The 18551-nt window shown below is 41.9% G+C and overlaps 1 protein-coding gene across 1 annotated transcript in view; it reads left to right on the top strand.

Annotated features, from left to right (window-relative positions):
* CUX1 (cut like homeobox 1) overlaps positions 1–18551 on the top strand; it is a 182349-nt gene that overhangs the window by 17521 nt on the left and 146277 nt on the right. The window contains exon 3 of the mRNA XM_044291108.1: positions 13458–13536. Within this exon, the coding sequence (XP_044147043.1) occupies positions 13458–13536 (79 nt within the window). The remainder of the gene's footprint in view (positions 1–13457; positions 13537–18551) is intronic.

Below are 18551 nucleotides of genomic sequence, written 5' to 3'. Positions count from 1 at the left end.
GGCATACTCACCTTGCTAATCTCTCACCGCTCCTGTTCCTGCTGTAATGATGATGTCCTAAACATTGACTCTAGTGGGTCAGTGCTGCAGCCAATGATTAGCTGCAAAAGTCACATGTCTGTGTGTCAGCGCATACATCGCCCATAGGCTTTCATAAAAACAATAGTATTCTGCACAATGTAAGCCTTTTTTAGCAGGACTGCTCTGTATCGTATATACTGACATATACTAGACTGATGAAGGCAGAACTTTTGGCCTCTGTCAGTTAAATGGGATCCTAAGGATACGATTTGATGTATGCACCAGGAGCTTTCCTGACGTGTATGGCAGACAGACACTGCAAATGCAGTGACTGTGGCCTAAGAATTTTCTATAAGATCTTTGAGGCGTTGCTTACATGAGCGTAAAGTTGGCTGAAAACGGTCATTCACGATCGCCGATGACACACTTTGTCTTAAAATGTCCAAAAACGTGATCGTCAGGTTGGATAATTTCAGCCGTGGCGATACTACACGTGTTTGAAACAATCAGACAAATTCAGCCAATTATTTGCCAATGTGTTCAAGGACCAGGGAGTCAGTTTAAAAAAAAAACTGACTCCTTTGTTGACCAGTTTAGTCTGGCAAGTTGCTGGTGCCATCGTTTGTAGAACCAATTCCATAGACAGCAGAATGGCTGCAGTGCAGCCCATCATTGTCTGGTGTCTGGCCAGCTTTCCAGAAATGGAGTACTTCACATCTCTCTCTACTTTTGTTTGATATTAAAAAGTTGCTGTACAATTTTGTTTCATTTAATAGAGATCGGTGTAACAATCACTTGATTTATAAAATCTGCCTGCATCCAGCTTCCATCCCTGGTAACAGAGACACAGAAGACGGCTCCTAGGAAGTGGGAGCGTGTCAGAGCTAGCTGAGATCCTGAGCCTGATAAAATAAATGCTTCTACACAGGTTATGAAGATTATAGTTGTCTCCTATGTGTCTGTAATTGGGATCTCTTCTTCCTTATCTGTTCTGTGAGTTCCAGAGCTAAAAACAATGCTAGTGGGAAGTTTGGGAAAGGACATCACAGCAGCACTGTGTTGGCAGGTTTCACAGAAGGGATACGCCCCCAGCTTCTGAGTGAAATGCATCTAGCTGTGCAGCTTAAACAGGGAATAATATGGCTGAATGAGACTTTAGGGAAGCCCAAACATAACTGTTCCTTCACAGTAATGATTGTTAAAAGATGCACAGCCATTATGCCAACTTTGTTTTAAAACTCTGATACACTTAATGTCACTAAAAAGGGACACAGGCCATAGCTCCATGAGCAGACTTGGCCATGGCCATTTACGTTACATACATGTTTACCTATTCAGCTGATTCCTAATATTAGATTTGCTTCACCTATGCTTAGCTCTCTGATGACACTGCTTCCGCATCAATATGATTGCATCATTTTTAGAGGTTTGTAATCTTGTGAATGTTCCTCAATCTCCTGAAATTACTGATTATTGTTCCTAGGTGGTGGAGTCGGAATTTGATGTTGAACTACATCCAGGGAATTGTACTAAGTCGTAATTTGAGTCAATTCACTTGTTGCATGTGTAGTGAAGCTGTGGAAGTACCGTAATATGTGCTATATATAACATAAGAATGACTAGCAATTGAAATATAATGTTTAGAAATCGGGAAGCTTTTCGCTGTTCTCAAATTGAACCATAATTCTGTCAATTGAACTAAACAGCAGACAATTGCTGTAGCCTTCTTAGACACCAAATGCTGCTCTTTATTATTGAAATAGGCACATTATTGTAAAGCACTTTGACTGATTCACATTTAATTGAATTCTCTTCGTCTGAGTAAAGGAATACACTCTCCATTGTATACATTATCTGTATTATCACCATGTTTACCCTGATATTGGAGGTGCTTGATTCATTTTGAACTGAGAAACCCTAATTGTTATTTTTGGCATCAAGTCCTGATCCAAGACCATAATGGCTCATGCAGACGGCTATAAGTCTTTTGCATCTGCAAAACACAGATACCATCCGAGTGCATGCTTCCATTTTTTATTTATTAGTTTTTTACTCCTGCAAAAATGTCCTATCCTTGTCTGTAAACTGGCCAACAATAGGACTGTGGAACGGATTTACTGATGCGGACACCACACAGGTCTGCTGTCCGCATAGTTTGTGGCCCCATTCAGATTAATGTAGTTCACTTGTCAGCTTTGCTGACAAACAGCAGGTCTGCAATGTACGGGCATCAGCCGTGTGCGCGCCGTTTAACGGATGCCAACCCATTCACTTGAATGGGTCTGCAATCTGAAAGATACGGAGCGGAGTGGGAACTCCTTCAAGACTGTTGGAAGACCATTTCAGGTGACTACCTCTTGAAGCTCATCAAGAAAATGCCAAGAGTGTGCAAAGCAGTAATCAGAGAAAAAGGTGGCTAGTTTGAAGAACCTAGAATATGACATATTTTCAGTTGTTTCACACTTTTTTGTTATGTATATAATTCCACATGTGTTAATTCATAGTTTTGATGCCTTCAGTGTGAATCTACAATTTTCATAGTCATGAAAATAAAGAAAACTCTTTGAATGAGAAGGTGTGTCCAAACTTTTGGTCTGTACTGTATATGGAGTGCTCCTGCAGGATTTCGGTCTGTGCCTCCACACCGCAAAAAGATACATGTTCTAAATTTTTTTTTTTTGCCGTGCGGACTGAATCTTGCGGAACACGTAACCATTCAAGTGAATTGGTCCAAATCCAAAAACAGCAGGCACACGGACAGGTCATCATTATCTTTTGCTACATAAGCCCTTTAAAGGGATTATACCAAATTAGAAAAATTATAGCTTTTTATTTTATTTTTTCAGACAGTGACACACCTGTCCACAGGTTGTTTGTGGTATTGCAGCTCAGCCCCATCCACTTCCATATAGCTGAGTTGCAATAAGAGTCTCAACCCATGGATGTTGGAGCTGTTTATGAAAAGCAACCATATTTTTTAAAATCCTGGACAACCCCTTAACATTGAGGACGTTTAATGTCTTATGTATTTGTAGAGCTACAGAAAAGTTATATTCCCACAATGCACTTTGAGAATATTCTCATTGTTGAATGACTGGTATCTACAAAGCTCTAGTAAAGAAATGTGAAGGAGCATGAACTTATGAGTGACGGTTGGCTGTAGTGCTGTCTCTGTCTTGTGTTGACTTCATTGGTTTCAGTGACAAGCATGTCTTGGAAAAGTTCACTGTGCTTGAGGTGACAAGGTGACATAAATTTGACATCTGTCTGTACAAGGCCCATACAAGAAGCATCAATCTCGCACTTTGCTATCATAAGTGGGCAATAAAAGGAGCACATTGTTTTATTATATGGTTGTAATAGCCCCACAACAATAAAACACCGTCCCCATCTACACATGTTGTGAATTCCGCACGTTTTATCCACATAGGTTCTCGTGCAGGAATAAACGCTGTGTACTACCAGCAGAGTGCATGATATTAGACGGATCTCATACCCACTTAGCTTTTTTTGTTCCGTGCAAAAATTGACCTGCTGTGCGGATTTTGGAATCCACAGCATGTCAGTTCTTTGTGCTGTTCTTTTTTGCATGTTACACTTTTTTTTGTGCATGAGTGGGATCTGCCACGAAACCACATCAAAAACCGCACTGAAAAGGCTACCCATGTGCAGGTTGCCTTAATGTGGAGGTGTATGTGGACTGGTTGTGGAGTAATTATTGTTTGCTTGTCCCAGACAGTTTTTGTGCTAATGGTAATCTGCCAATTTTTTTTTTTTTTTTTTTGCGTCTGAACTAGTAGGATTAGTGCTCTTGGCTGCTATGAGTCTCGCTCATCTTAAGACACTTGCCAACAACTAAAATCCATTTCCTGGGAAACTTTGCTGTTGGGCATGTGAATCTCCAAAGCTGTATGTGTAGCATTCATCACCGGCACAGAGCACTAGATCACATGAGCTGATCAAATCGTCCCAAAACCACTTTCATTGTTTTAGGTCCTTAAGGCTACGTTCACATCTGTGCCAGTTTTTCAAAAGTTTTTTTTTTGTTCCATTCTAGAAACAGAAAACCTGACTTGAAAAAAAAAAATATCAGCACTGTCACATGATGGAAATAAATGGCACCCATTGAACCTCATTGACTATAATGGAACACTGCACTATTTTGTCGGGTGGGGGGGGGGGGGGTAATTGGATCTGCAACAGAGGTCCCTAAGGCCTAGTTCACACGAACGTTTTTTTTGCGGGTGTACGGGCCGTTTTTTTGTGTTCCGTATACGGTCCGTATACGGAACCATTCATTTCAATGGTTCCGCAAAAAAAACGGAATGTGTTCCGTATGCCTTCCGTTTCCGTTTTTCCGTTTTTCCGTTCCGTTGAAAGATAGAGCTTGTCCTATATTTGGCCGTAAATCACGGGTCGTGGCTCCATTCAAGTCAATGGATCCGCAAAAAAAACGGAACACATACGGAAATGCATCCGTATGTCTTCCGTTTCCGTTCCGTTTTTTCTGAACCATCTATTGAAAATGTTATGGCCAGCCCAATTTTTCCTATGTAATTACTGTAAACTGTACATGGCATACGGAAAAACGGAACGGAACAACGGAACGGAAACGGAAACACAACGGAACTCAAAAACGGAACAACGGATCCGTGAAAAACGGACCGCAAAAAACTATAAAAGCCATACGTTCGTGTGAACTAGGCCTAAGGCTGGGTTCACACCTGAGGCGTTTTACAGCGCGTTCCTACGCGCTGTAAAACGCTCAACAGGCAAGAGAACCAATGATTCCCTATGGGAATGGTTCTCACCTGAGCGTTTTACAGTGTGTACAATCGCGCTGTAAAACGCCCGACGCCCCAAGAAGTACATGAGCTTCTTTGGGGCGTCTTGTCGCGCGTTCCCGTACATAGACTTCAGCGGGAACGCGCGACAATGGGCGTTTGCTTGTCTCTGTATGCGTGATTGCAAACGCCCGTACAATCGCGCATACAGAGCGCTCCATCGCGAACACTCAAGTCTGAACCCAGCGTACAGGAGACTACATACAGAGGTGAACACAGCCTTTCTTTAAAGTGTACCAATCATGTTTCTGTTCCTCAGGATAGGCCATCAATATCTGGTCAGTGACATCCCCGCCAATAAGCTGATCGGTGGGGGGTTGCAGAGTGTCGTACCCCAGCCCATCAGATTGTAATGGCCTATTCTGATGATGGACAACAATATTAACTAGAAAAGCTACAATTTCTGGGGAAATCGTGTGAAGTGTTCTTGCCTCCACCAGTAGTCTACAACTGGAGTGGGCGGAGTAACTGGGTGGAGTGGCTTGAGTAACTGTTGTGTGGTTGGAGTGGCTGGAGTAACTGTGGAAAGGTTGGACTGGGTAGAGTAACTGTTTGGAGTGTTTGAAGTGAGTAAAGATAGTAAACATTACACTAACCAATTGATCAAATTTAAAAAGTGCACATGGCAAGCTTGATAGAGTGAGAAATGCATTTCAACTTTTATTTATATAGCACATTTAATTGCAATGTTGTTGCCCAAAGTGCTTCACAGTTACATTAAAACATTTATAAAAACATTAGCAGCCGATTTGTGTAGGTCGGCTTGATAATGAGGGAGTGGTGGCAGTTTAGAAATCATGTCCTGATTTTTCAGCTCACACTCTAGCTTTTGTCAGCTCCCACTCTAGTTTTGAACATTCCGCCATTCATTCCTATGGGATGAATTTCGCCACAAAAACGCAGATATTTTGTGAACCATTCAGCGAAACGTTACACAAAGTAATAGCACACCAATTGGGAACAATCCACACATTTCGGTATATTACTGTCTATGTAGTGTAAAAACTGTGGGAAGGAGTTAGGGTGGTAAATTTGGCTATAATAATAAGAATATGTATGTGAGATAACAGTAAGTGGTCTTGCCATGCAAGAACACTTAAAAATGCCGGAAAACCCCTGTTAATCTTGGGCATATTCACAGTTGATTGATCAAATACATGCTGCTTGCATCCACCACTAGGAGGAGCTTTCCTGCCTGTAGGAAGCAATGATCGACGATATAACGAGCTGATCGCCACTCCTGTAGCTCCATTTACAAGTAAAAATCTGTTTGTGTGCATTTGTGTCATGCATATGGAGTGCATCAGTATAGCTTGGAATCTTCATTAAAGAGGTTGTCTCACCTCAGACATTGGTGGGATATCACTAGGATATACTACTAATATCAGATAAGTGCGGGTCCCGCCTTTGGGACCTGCCTCTATCTCCAGAGTGGGACCCCAGAAGTGAACGGAGGGCAGCCGTGCATGTCCGGCCACCCTCCATTTGTTTGTATGGGAGTTCCGAAAATAGCCAAGTGCTGGCTTGGAGCAGGAACCACACTCGGGCAGTACACACTCCATTCATTTCTATGAGCGTTCTGAAAATAACTGAGTGGTACGCTCTCATTCACTTCTGGGGACCCGTTTTGGAGATAGGTGTGAGGTCCAAACCTAGCTGATATTGGTGGCATATCCTAGCGATATGTTACTAATGTCTGAGATGCCTGTGTTTGTGCAGAATCTGTTCAAAGGCGGACTGACCATGGAATCAACAGGGAAATTTCCTGGGGGGGCCGATGCCATGGGGGCCATCCAAAGCCTCCTCATGGCTACCAGCCAGGTACATAAATACCTGGTTCTCTAACCATTAATTCATTTAATAGCATCAGGTATGTATGCACCTGTTCATCGAATGCAGATGCCCTCCTGAATTCAGCTATATTGCCATCCACAGGACGATGATACAGCTTCATACTGTGGTGCAGGGGGCAGTATTTGTGCTCTGCTGGGGCTGTATTTTGTCCTGCACTACAGTATTGCTGGCCCTGCCTACATCTAATGTCCCTGCCTACTTATGTTGCCCCCACCTTCTCTCAATTTGGACCCACCTAAAACATGGGGCCACTTTTAGTTGTATTTTTTTCCAGGGCCACTTTAAGTTCCCATTCCTTCCCTGAATCTGCTGCAGGGTTCTCTGGTTTTACCGTTTGAGACCTGGCATGCTAGCCTGCTTGCAGCCTTTGTAGATAATGCATTTTGTATGCCCCATTAATAATGATAAGTGCCGTTTTTATGCTATTTAATAATGGGGTCAATTGGCTATAGGATGTAATTTAAAAATGTAGAGGGGAAGGAAAAGAATGTGTTTTCCATTAGTCCTGTCACGTACCATCGGAGGAAGCCACATATTTCATAAAATGATACTCAAATATTCAGCAGTAGAAAAGAAATGTATGAAAAATTCAGCAGTAACCACCGTTGGGGGAAGAGTATGCAGTGAAAGTCAATTTATACTTGTCAATGAAGCTGCATATCTCCTGCAATCATACACTGGGATATATCACTCCAGGAAGCGCAGGTTGATACTTTATCGGGCTGACTTTTTGCCAGAATATTAGAAAAGCAAGTTATCTGTAGAAAGTACATTCTTTGATTCTGGGTAGACATACAAATTTAATGCTTACAATAAGACTTCTGAGAAACGAGATTCACCTTATACCTATTCTCTGGAATTTCAGATTTTTCTCTTTACTTGAGTTATACCTTTTACCATTGACAATTATTACACTGGAGCATTTAGTCTGGGATTGTAAGAACATCCATAAAAAGAACTCAAAACATAGAAATCACAAATGATGTAAAAAGTATTAAAATGAATGTTGCTCTGCTTTATCTGTAGTTTCAAAAAATATCAAAGATTTAAAAAAATGTAAGGGGAATATATTAACTCCTGCACTTCAGAATTACAGCTTCAAAAAGTTGCAAACCAGGGCTTTAAAGGGGTTCGTGGGGGCAAAATCCCCTCCATACTTGCATAACCCCTTTAAGGCATTGTGGGCTTATTGCAACATATAGCATTTTTACGCGGGATTTAAATAGTGTCAGCAAGTTCCTTTTTATAGATGTCTTCAGATCATGGGGGGGATTTATCATGAGGGGATTTTTAACCGCTACAGGACCGCCGTACGCAGGATTGCGTCCTGCCGGTGGCCCTGCTCTTCTGGGTGGATGCATATACGCGTCCTCCCGCGAGAGCCGAGATTTCCTGTGAACGCGCGCACACAGGAACGGAAGGTAAGCGAGTGGATCTCCAGCCTGCCAGCGGTGATCGCTCGCTGGCAGGCTGGAGATGTGATTTTTTTTTTAACCCCTAACAGGTATATTAGACGCTGTTTTGATAACAGCGTCTAATATACCTGCTACCTGGTCCTCTGGTGGTCCCTTTTGTTTGGATCGACCACCAGAGGACTCAGGCAGCTCAATAAAGTAGCACCAAACACTACACTACACCCCCCCTGTCACTTATTAACCCTTTATGAACCACTGATCACCCCTGATCACCCCATACAGACTCCCTGATCACCCCCCTGTCATTGATCACCCCCCTGTAAGGCTCCATTCAGACGTCCGTATGATTTTTACGGATACATGGATCGGATCCGCAAAACGCATACGGACGTCTGAATGGAGCCTTACAGGGGGGTGATCAATGACAGGGGGTGATCACCTCATATACACTCCCTGATCACCCCCTGTCATTGATCACCCCCCTGTAAGGCTCCATTCAGACGTCCGTATGATTTTTACGGATCCATGGATACATGGATCGGATCCGCAAAACACATACGGACGTCTGAATGGAGCCTTACAGGGGGGTGATCAATGATAGGGGGGTGATCACCTCATATACACTCCCTGAAAATTTTAGACATTATAGACATTTATATTCCAGACTTCTTCTCACGCTTTAGGGCCCCTAAATAGCCAGGGCAGTATAAATACCCCACATGTGACCCCATTTCGGAAAGAAGACACCCCAAGGTATTCCGTGAGGGGCATATTGAGTCCATGAAAGATTGGAATTTTTGTCCCAAGTTAGCGGAAAGTGAGACTTTGTGAGAAAAAAAAAAAAAAACATTTTCTGCTAACTTATGCAAAAAATAAATAAATTCTATGAACTCGCCATGCCCCTCATTGAATACCTTGGGGTGTCTTCTTTCCAAAGTGGGGTCACATGTGGGGTATTTATACTGCCTTGGATTTTTAGTGGCCCTAAAGCGTGAGGAGAAGTCTGGGATCCAAATGTCTAAAAATGCCCTCCCAAAAGGAATTTGGGCCGCTTTGCGCGTCTAGTCTGCAAAAAAGTGTCACACATGTGGTATCGCCGTACAAAAAAAATAAATAAAAAAAATCATCATTTTCCGCAAACTTGTGACAAAAAAAAAATTCTAGGAACTCGCCATGCGCCTCATGGAATACCTTGGGGTGTCTTCTTTCCAAAATGGGGTCACTTGTGGCGTAGTTATACTGCCCTGGCATTCTAGGGGCCCAGATGTGTGAGAAGAAGTTTGCAATCAAAATCAGTAAAAAATGACCGGTGAAATCCAAAAGGTGCACTTTGGAATGTGTGCCCCTTTGCCCACCTAGGCTGCAAAAAAGTGTCACACATCTGGTATCGCCGTACTCGGGAGAAGTTGGGGAATGTGTTTTGGGGTGTCATTTTACATATACCCATGCTGGGTGAGAGAAATATCTCGGCAAAAGACAACTTTTCCCATTTTTTTTATACAAAGTTGGCATTTGACCAAGATATTTATCTCACCCAGCATGGCTATATGTAAAATAACACCCCAAAACACATTCCCCAACTTCTCCTGAGTACGGCGATACCACATGTGTGACACTTTTTTGCAGCCTAGGTGGGCAAAGGGGCACACATTCCAAAGTGCACCTTTCGGATTTCACCGGTCATTTTTTACAGATTTTGATTGCAAACTTCTTCTCACACATCTGGGCCCCTAGAATGCCAGGGCAGTATAACTACCCCACAAGTGACCCCATTTTGGAAAGAAGACACCCCAAGGTATTTTGTGATGGGCATAGTGAGTTCATGGAAGTTTTTATTTTTTGTCACAAGTTAGTGGAATATGAGACTTTGTAAGAAAAAATAAAAAACATCATTTTCCGCTAACTTGTGACAAAAAATAAAAAGTTCTATAAACTCACTATGCCCATCAGTGAATACCTTAGGGCAGTGTTTCCCAACCAGTGTGCCTCCAGCTGTTGCAAAACTACAACTCCCAGCATGCACGCACAACCAAAGGCTGTCAGGGCATGCTGGGAGTTGTAGTTTTGCAACAGCTGGAGGCACACTGGTTGGGAAACACTGCCTTAGGGTGTCTACTTTCTGAAATGGGGTCATTTGTGGGGTGTTTGTACTGTCTGGGCATTGTAGAACCTCAGGAAACATGACAGGTGCTCAGAAAGTCAGAGCTGCTTCAAAAAGCGGAAATTCACATTTTTGTACCATAGTTTGTAAATGCTATAACTTTTACCCAAACAATTTTTTTTACCCAAATATTTTTTATCAAAGACATGTAGAACAATAAATTTAGCGAAAAATTTATATATGGATGTCGTTTTTTTTTTTTTTGCAAAATTTTACAACTGAAAGTGAAAAATGCCATTTTTTGCAAAAAAATCATTAAATTTTGATTAATAACAAAAAAAGTTAAAATGTCAGCAGCAATGAAATACCACCAAATGAAAGCTCTATTAGTGAAAAGAAAAGGAGGTAAAATTCATTTGGGTGGTAAGTTGCATGACCGAGCAATAAACTGTAAAAGTAGTGTAGTGCAGAAGTGTAAAAAGTGGCCTGGTCATTAAGGGGGTTTCAGCTAGCGGGGTTGAAGTGGTTAAAGTCAGTTTTGCTGAAGTCTGTGTTACTATACTTTGCACCAAATTTATCATGAACAATGTTTTAATAAATTTGGTCCATCTTGTGGTCTAACACTACACTTTCTACACCGCCCCTGTTCCTGGAGTAAGATTGCGACAATTTTTGCAACTTTTTAAAAAGTGCCAGTTGATAAAACTTGCTTAAAGGGAACCTGTCACCAGTTTTTTGGTGTCCTAACTAAGGGAAACATAAATGTTGGGTCACTTTCTTTAATTGACCCAGTCAATCTGCCAACATCTTGCATTTGAAAAGCTCCAGCTCATAATGATGAGTCCTGAATATTCATGAGCTCCTGACTCTCCCCGCCCACCTGCTGCTGATTGACAGTTATTTTCCATATGAATCAGCAGCAGGTGGGCAGGGGAGTGGCTATAGCTCTGAATTGAAAAAATGCTGGACTCGCTGTGTGTATATTATGAGGTAACCGTCTGTCACACCAGTAAGTGAATACATCTAAGGCACTTTTTAGTAGTTAATGATTGTATATAATTAGTTAGATTATAATCAAATGTCCACATGACAGGTTCCCTTTAAATCAGGTCGATAGGCTAGCCAGGCACCACCCACTTTTCAAAACGGGAGTGATGTAAAAATGTTGCAATTTCTTGTGCAAATAAGCCCACAAAGCCTTAAAGCAGGGTATAATTTATGGCGCCCCCCCCCCCCCCCCTTAAATTTTTTTTTTCTTTTACTTTTTTGAAAAATACAGATGAATCCAGAAATCCACCGCAGCTCTGAGCTGTCGTAGGTTTCTGTTTAGGCGCACAGCCTGCAGGAGGATGTGCCTAATTTATGATGAGGCATGCGCCTGGTCATAAATTGGGTGCACCCTCCGGTGGTGCAGGGGATATTTAGACCAGCGCAAAAATCGCTAGTCTTGATAAATCTCCCACTTAATTACTACGTCATGATATATTAAGATACATTTTTTTCTTTTCATTCCTATATAAAACTACACATGTGACATGTAGCAAATGACGTCTGTATGACGAATTGGCTAGTCACAACCTAAATACATTATTGTTGCACCTTGTTAATAGCATTTGACCCGCAATCACATTTACATGTTCCTTATGCTAGGTAGACATAATAACTTATCCTCTGGGAATAATGGCTTACTATCCATGTGTAAGCATGCGCTGAGCAATACGCTTTATAATTTATTTTCTGCTATTCTAAAGTCCTTCACCGACAATGGACTCTTCTGAGTCCCTGGAGCTCACAACGCAATGTCCTTATCTAATTCACACATGCGTTCTCTAGTCCAGTGTTAGAGGAAATGTGTAGGTCCTGAAAACTGTATGTAGAGCTTCCTTAGGCCAGATTCAAACCCAATTAATTGGAATATAAGACTCTGGCAGAATGCGTTGCCTTGTGCCTCTCCAATAGGCAGGAGATGGCAACGTATGGAACACTTTAGACGCTGCCTCCAGGCCAACTATTGTTTTGGGCAGTGGTCCTGTCCAGTCTTTTGCAAGTCTAGATTAACCACATCCCTGGTCGGCTTAAATTCTCACACTTTATATCACAGAGTTTGATTCTTAAAACCTTTTTACGAGATTAGTGATACCACCTACAACAGGGTTAGGGTGCTGGGGTGCATATGCTTGCAGCCATCTCTCTATGCTTGGAAACAGTTCCAAAGGTTTCCGCTTGAATGGATGATTTGACGGGTTGTAGGAGTTAAATGAGGAAGGTAATAGAATAAAAAATAAATACATTTATACCCACCATTCCAAATCACCTCTGTTCCAGCACCGCCTGTCACGGACGTTCCCGTGGCAGGTACCAGGAGATCGAAGAGACTGGCAACTCGTGGGTTAAATTGAAACGTTCTCTGTGGATTTTATTGTGTCTGTGTTTTGGTGAATGCCTCACCCCTTGCTTCAGGTGTTGCTTGTTAGTAATTTACTTTTCCCATAAGTAGCCGCTTCTCACTCTTGGAGTTGCGGTTTATAGATTTTCTTCCTGCCTTCTTACTAGCTGGTCAGTGTCAGTTTTCTACTTTCAGATAAGTCTTGTCTTTTCTTATTGTTTTGTGTTTGTTGTATTCCCTGTTTTTTGTATCTGGGCCTGAGACAGAGACTTCCATTCATCCATCTGGGGAGGAATGGGTTGTCTCTGGTCCTAACCTCATTCCAGGGCCTTATAGGGATATAAGGGCCTAGGTATACTGCATATGAATATTCCTACCTTCAAGGTCTATTCATATTGATAGGTAGTTAGGGCCCAGATTAGGGTTATTTAGGAGGTGACCTGTTCCTTCCCTAGTTTCCAGGCCCACTTACTGTTCCCCTTCCCTCCTGTGTTTAGTGTGGAGTTTTTCCCCCACACTGATCGTGACACGGCCACTCCGATCCTCAGCAGTAACGTGTCCACATGGGTGGGGCAGCCACTGGTCTTCTGCTGTTATACCACTGAGGCCAATGATTGGCTGCAGCGTTTGTGTGTGATGTACAGGTTGTCATTATTCATGATTGCAGCAGCAGGAAGGATTGTAGCAGCGGCACTGGATTTATGGAGGTTTAATAAAAAAATGTTTAACTCAGCAACCAGTTTAAGAAACTAGCCAGGAATTATAGCAAAGCATGATCCTGTGATATAAAATGGTTCATATAAAATAATAAGTATTTTTTTTTCTTCTCTTTCTAGATTGATGCATTAAGTAAAAGAAGTAAAGAAGCTGAAGCTGCCTTCTTGAATGTTTATAAGAGATTAATTGATGTCCCAGGTAATCCATTTCTGTTCTTATTACTATTAATAATTATTATAGAATAGAATTTTTACACTTTACGCTTACAATGCGACGTTAATAATATATAGCACATTCAAACATACAGTACATAAATACGGAATTTGCTTATTCATTGATTTACAAATCTACAAATTTTATCGAAAACTCAGTAGCATATTGCTAGTAAGGCCAAGTTCACACTTAAGCTATTTGGCCAGATATTTCCATCAGTTATTGTGAGCCAAAACCAGTAGTGAAGCCTACTCAGAGATGAGATATAATGGAAAGGTTTGTACCTATTCTGTGATTTTGGCTCCCCATAACTTATGTAAATAACTGAAGTGTGAACTTGGCCTTATTTGACAATATGAGACTTTTGTGATAGTGGAAAGAATTGTGATGTGAAGGAGAGGGGTGATGCTATGAATAAGGGTCCATTCACACGTCAGTATTTTTACCTTTCCAGATAAACGTTCCTGTTTTTTGCGGATCCGAAAATCTGGATGACATGAGGATGCTTTTAGCCTGTCTTCCAGATTTTCGACGGATCCATTGACTAGAATGGGATGACGGAACGCAAAATCGGACAAATAGTAGGACAGGGTATATTTTTTTTCCAGGATCCGAATAACGGAACCCACGGAACGGAATCACGGAATCGGAGAGCACCATGAGTGCCGTCCGATTATTTGCTGATTCCATTGAAAATGAATGGATCCGCATAACGTTCCGTTTTTAATCGGAACGGATGCGGAACACCAAAACGGACGTGTGAATGGACCCTAAGAGTGCAGAGAAAAATACTTCAAGCTTAGGATCACAATTGGGCAAGAGTTGACATTAGTTAAATCCATCCTAAAACGCCAAGATGTCTTCAAGCTGAAGTTTTAGGACAGCCAGTTATGTGTGATCAGTGGGGTACCTATCCTCCTCCACAACGGTGTCATTTAGCGGTGTTTGTGCAGTCACTGTTCATTGACATCAGTGGGCAGTATGGAATCCCAATGAGAGCGATCATGTGAGCTGACACGTTTTGGTTATTTAACTCCTTGCTAAATGTAGAGAAGATAGATATTTGTTTCTGTTTCAATTACCTTCCTTTCTTATATAGCGTCTATTGAATATAGTCTGTTGTAAGTTGAAGTAATTTGTATATTCAGCTCAAATTCCAGTATTGTGGTAAGAAAATGCACAAAATACAGTACCAACACATGATATACATTTCCTCTTTAGCAGAGATAGGCAGTTCCAGCTTATGGGTTCAGTTTAATGATTTAATACAGGATGTGGCAAGTTACAGAATGTTTCATCAGTGAATGATTGAGCAAAGTAATGAACACTGTGTGGATGGGTTGAGACATAAAAGTATTTCCTTAAATATAAAGCCACAGGTTTACCTAAAATGACCTGGTACTTTTCAAAAAGTGCAAATTCTATGAGATCAGCCAGATATTCAGGATCTTAATGGGTGGGGGAAATATATATATATATATATATATATATATATATATATATATATATATATATAGAAACAAAATGCGGGTCTCAGCAGCACAAGACAGAAAAACCGGTGCACGTCCTCTCAGCCGTGGGCTCAAGCGGCTATATATAGATAAGCATCAAAAGGATAAGGCAGCACTCCAGATAAAGTGAAAAAAGGTGGATCTTTTATTCCCTCTGCAACGTTTCAACCGTCTCGATGCGGTCTTTCTCAAGCATATCACACAGTGTCATACAAGGGTATATATACCCACAATCCATAGCAAGAAATTTAAAGTGACAATTAATCAATATATATATATATATATATATATTTTTTTTTTTTTTTTTCTTTGGGGGGGTAGCAGGGTGGCTTATTTTTTGTTTTAATTTGTGTGCTTTTTATTAGTGTATTTTAACATGTATGTTATTTGGATTTTAATATTTTTATTAAACAAAAAGTTAATTGTCCCAGTTTGTGGATTTTTCAGAGCTGGTCATTTATACACACAAAGGGCTCATGCACACGAACATATTTTCTTTCTGCTTCCGTTCCGTGTTTTATTTTTTATTTTTTTGCAGAACGTATGTAGAACCATTCACTTTAATGTAAAACGCTTCCTGTATAAGGGTATCACCTGCGGCCACTGACGCTTTGATACCAAAAAGCTCGGAGCTGGTGTTTATGTCAAACCAGGAACGTACAAAAAGCATTTCTATACAGGCGCTATAATTCTCAGTATAGTGCACAGTAAGGAATAAACACCCAAGATGTTAAAAGGCGCCATTGTGACTGCCTTTTATCTATACAGTGTGTCCTGCTAATCCACGTACATGCCGTGGTTACAGGGATTCTGTGTTAATACCTGAAGATGTACACAGTTCTGTCCAAGACATTGCAGGTCACTTGTGGTGGGAAATTTATTAAAATTGCTAAAAACAATTAATTTACACGCCTACCTTGGGAGTGCTGTCTCTCCTGTGAGGCCATCTAGACACCGGGGACAGTAGGACCTGACTGTAAGAGAAAGTGATGCATCCACATTGTAAATGATAAAAATAATTGTCTGGCTGACAACTCCTATTGTCTGAATCGGTGCAGACTCGCCTGCCTGCTGTCCCGCCACTGCTCCGTTCCTAGCCGCTTCTGGTTCCCATGGACCAGGTAGCTGCCGGGTCCCGTTACCGCTGTGGTTTATCACAGGCCTCAGAGGTGGCATTGGCTTGAACAGTACCTCATATCTGTGATGTAATGTTAAAACTGATGTGACCGCTGAGACCTGTAACTGGCTGCAGCTGTCATTGGGACCCAGCTGGGACTGGAAGCAGTCAAGAACTAAGCAACGACCGAACCGTGGGAAAGGTAAGTCTGCTTTTTTATGTTTAGGGGCATAGGTCTAAACGGTTGGGGTTGTCCGCTGGACAATCTTTTTGAGGCTTGATTCAAATCTGCAGAGGTTCAGCAAAGAAATAAAAAAAAGGACAAATTACAGCTGCACACAATGGTCAGGCTGGAATCCATGTTGGAAACCTGACAGACCCCATCATAGTCAATTGGATCTGTTGGACGCCGTTGGTGTCCATCATATGCTAGATCTGGTGGTTCTGTGTCCTTTGCTAGAAAAGAAAAAAAAATTAAAAAAATTCGGCATACATAGGAACAAGTCTTATAAAATTCACTGGGTCATGTGAGCTGGCAGCAGAGAAATGTGGTTATGGCCTCATGCACACAACAGTATTTTTCCCCCACATCTTTTGTGGATTGGATTCGGTTTCATTTATATCAATTGGGGCCATAAAAAAGGCAGACTGCACACCATGTGCTAGCCACATCCACATGTCCAGATGTCCATCCCGCAAAAATAATAAAATCTGTTCTATTCTTGTCTGTTTTGGAGAGGAGAATAGGCATTGTGACAATGAGGCCCATGGAAATTGTGGGCTGCACACGACCGGTATCCGTATTTTGCAAATCCGAGGTTTGCGGACAGCAGACTACAGATGGACATATGAAGCCAAACTAGGTGGAAACAATCAGCAAGTCCTCAGTAATATATGGAACACGTACTGCTCATCTCCACAGCTCAGTATTTAAATGCCATATTCACAGGATATTAGTAATAACCCTTACAGCTGTTCCATCTGGTGAGCAGCTACGGCCACAGCAGAACAGGGTCACCTCAGATGTTCCCCATCTATCTGTTCTAGATGTTAAATCCGCTGAGCACTCAATGCCCGTGGTTGTGCCATTCGCTGCGTCCTGTGATGGTGATCAATTGTGGGTTAAGCAGCATGACTTACATGCCAGAGGAACAGGTCCGCCATTCAGTAGCTATAATTTAGTGGTGTAAACATGTTCCAAACCCTTTTATCATTAGAATCGTCGTGCCCTAAGGCCAGCAAGGCCCCGGCAAGGAACCACATTCTGTCTCTCTCACCCTGGGTTCAGACCTGAGCGTTCCGAAAGGAGCGCTCTGTATGCGCGCTTGTACGGGCGTTTACAAGCGCGCATACAGAGACAGCCGTGCACACATTGTCGCGCGTTCCCGAAAGTCTATTGTACGGGAACGCGCGACAAACGCTCAAAAAAAGGGTCAGGTACTTGTTTGAGCGTCGGGCGTTTTACAGCGCGATCGTAAGCGCTGTAAAACGCCCAGGTGAGAACCATGCTGATAGGGAAGCATTGGTTTCTCCTTGTTGTGCGTTTTACAGCGCGTAGGAACGCGCTGTAAAACGCTCAAGTGTGAACCCAGGGTCAAGGTTTTCTGGGAACTGCAATTAAAGGTAGGAACTTTCTCCCCCGATTAATTACAGTCATTTACCAGGTGTGGCAGTTTCAGCTCTGGCTCCTGCCACTCGCCTCATTTAGTGCAGATGTAAGTAGATTATTATCTTTAGGACATCATTTTAATTAAATAGGACCTGTCACTTCTCCCGACATATGTTTTTAGTAGCTACTTACAACTCTGGAGCTTCTTTTCATGCCTCTATTATTCCTTCTAGAATATTTTGCAGACTCTAGGGCCGCGGCAAGCTGCCCTGCGACCGCATTCATTTCAGTGGCTGCTCTGCTACGCAGCGATCTTTGCTCATGCAATGGTTGTTGTTGGCCAAGATTGCCATGTAGTTTCAGCCTTCATACACACGACCGTATTTTGCATCCTGTCCAATCTGCATGTTTTGCGGATTGCACACGGACCCGTTCATTTCTGTGTTTCGGCAAAAAAAGATGTCCTCCATGTGCTGTCTGCATCCATGTGTCCGTTCCCGCAAATTATAGAACATGTCCTATTCTTGTCTGTATTTTGCACAAGAATAGTCATTTCTTTTAATAAGGGCTCATGCGCACGACCGTATGTGACATCCATATTGTATCAGGTTTTTTTTTTGCAGATCAGTTGTAGCAATGCCTATCCTTGTCCTCAAAACTGACAAGATTAGGACATCTTTTTTTTCTGGACTGGCCATGTGGACATACGAAACCAAAATGAACACTGAGTGATTTTAGTTTTTTTTGCGGACCCATTGAAGTG

The sequence above is a fragment of the Bufo gargarizans genome, chromosome 4 (assembly GCF_014858855.1).
Source record: "Bufo gargarizans isolate SCDJY-AF-19 chromosome 4, ASM1485885v1, whole genome shotgun sequence".
Lineage (NCBI taxonomy): Eukaryota > Metazoa > Chordata > Amphibia > Anura > Bufonidae > Bufo > Bufo gargarizans.
This window is presented reverse-complemented; position numbering and strand designations above follow the sequence as displayed.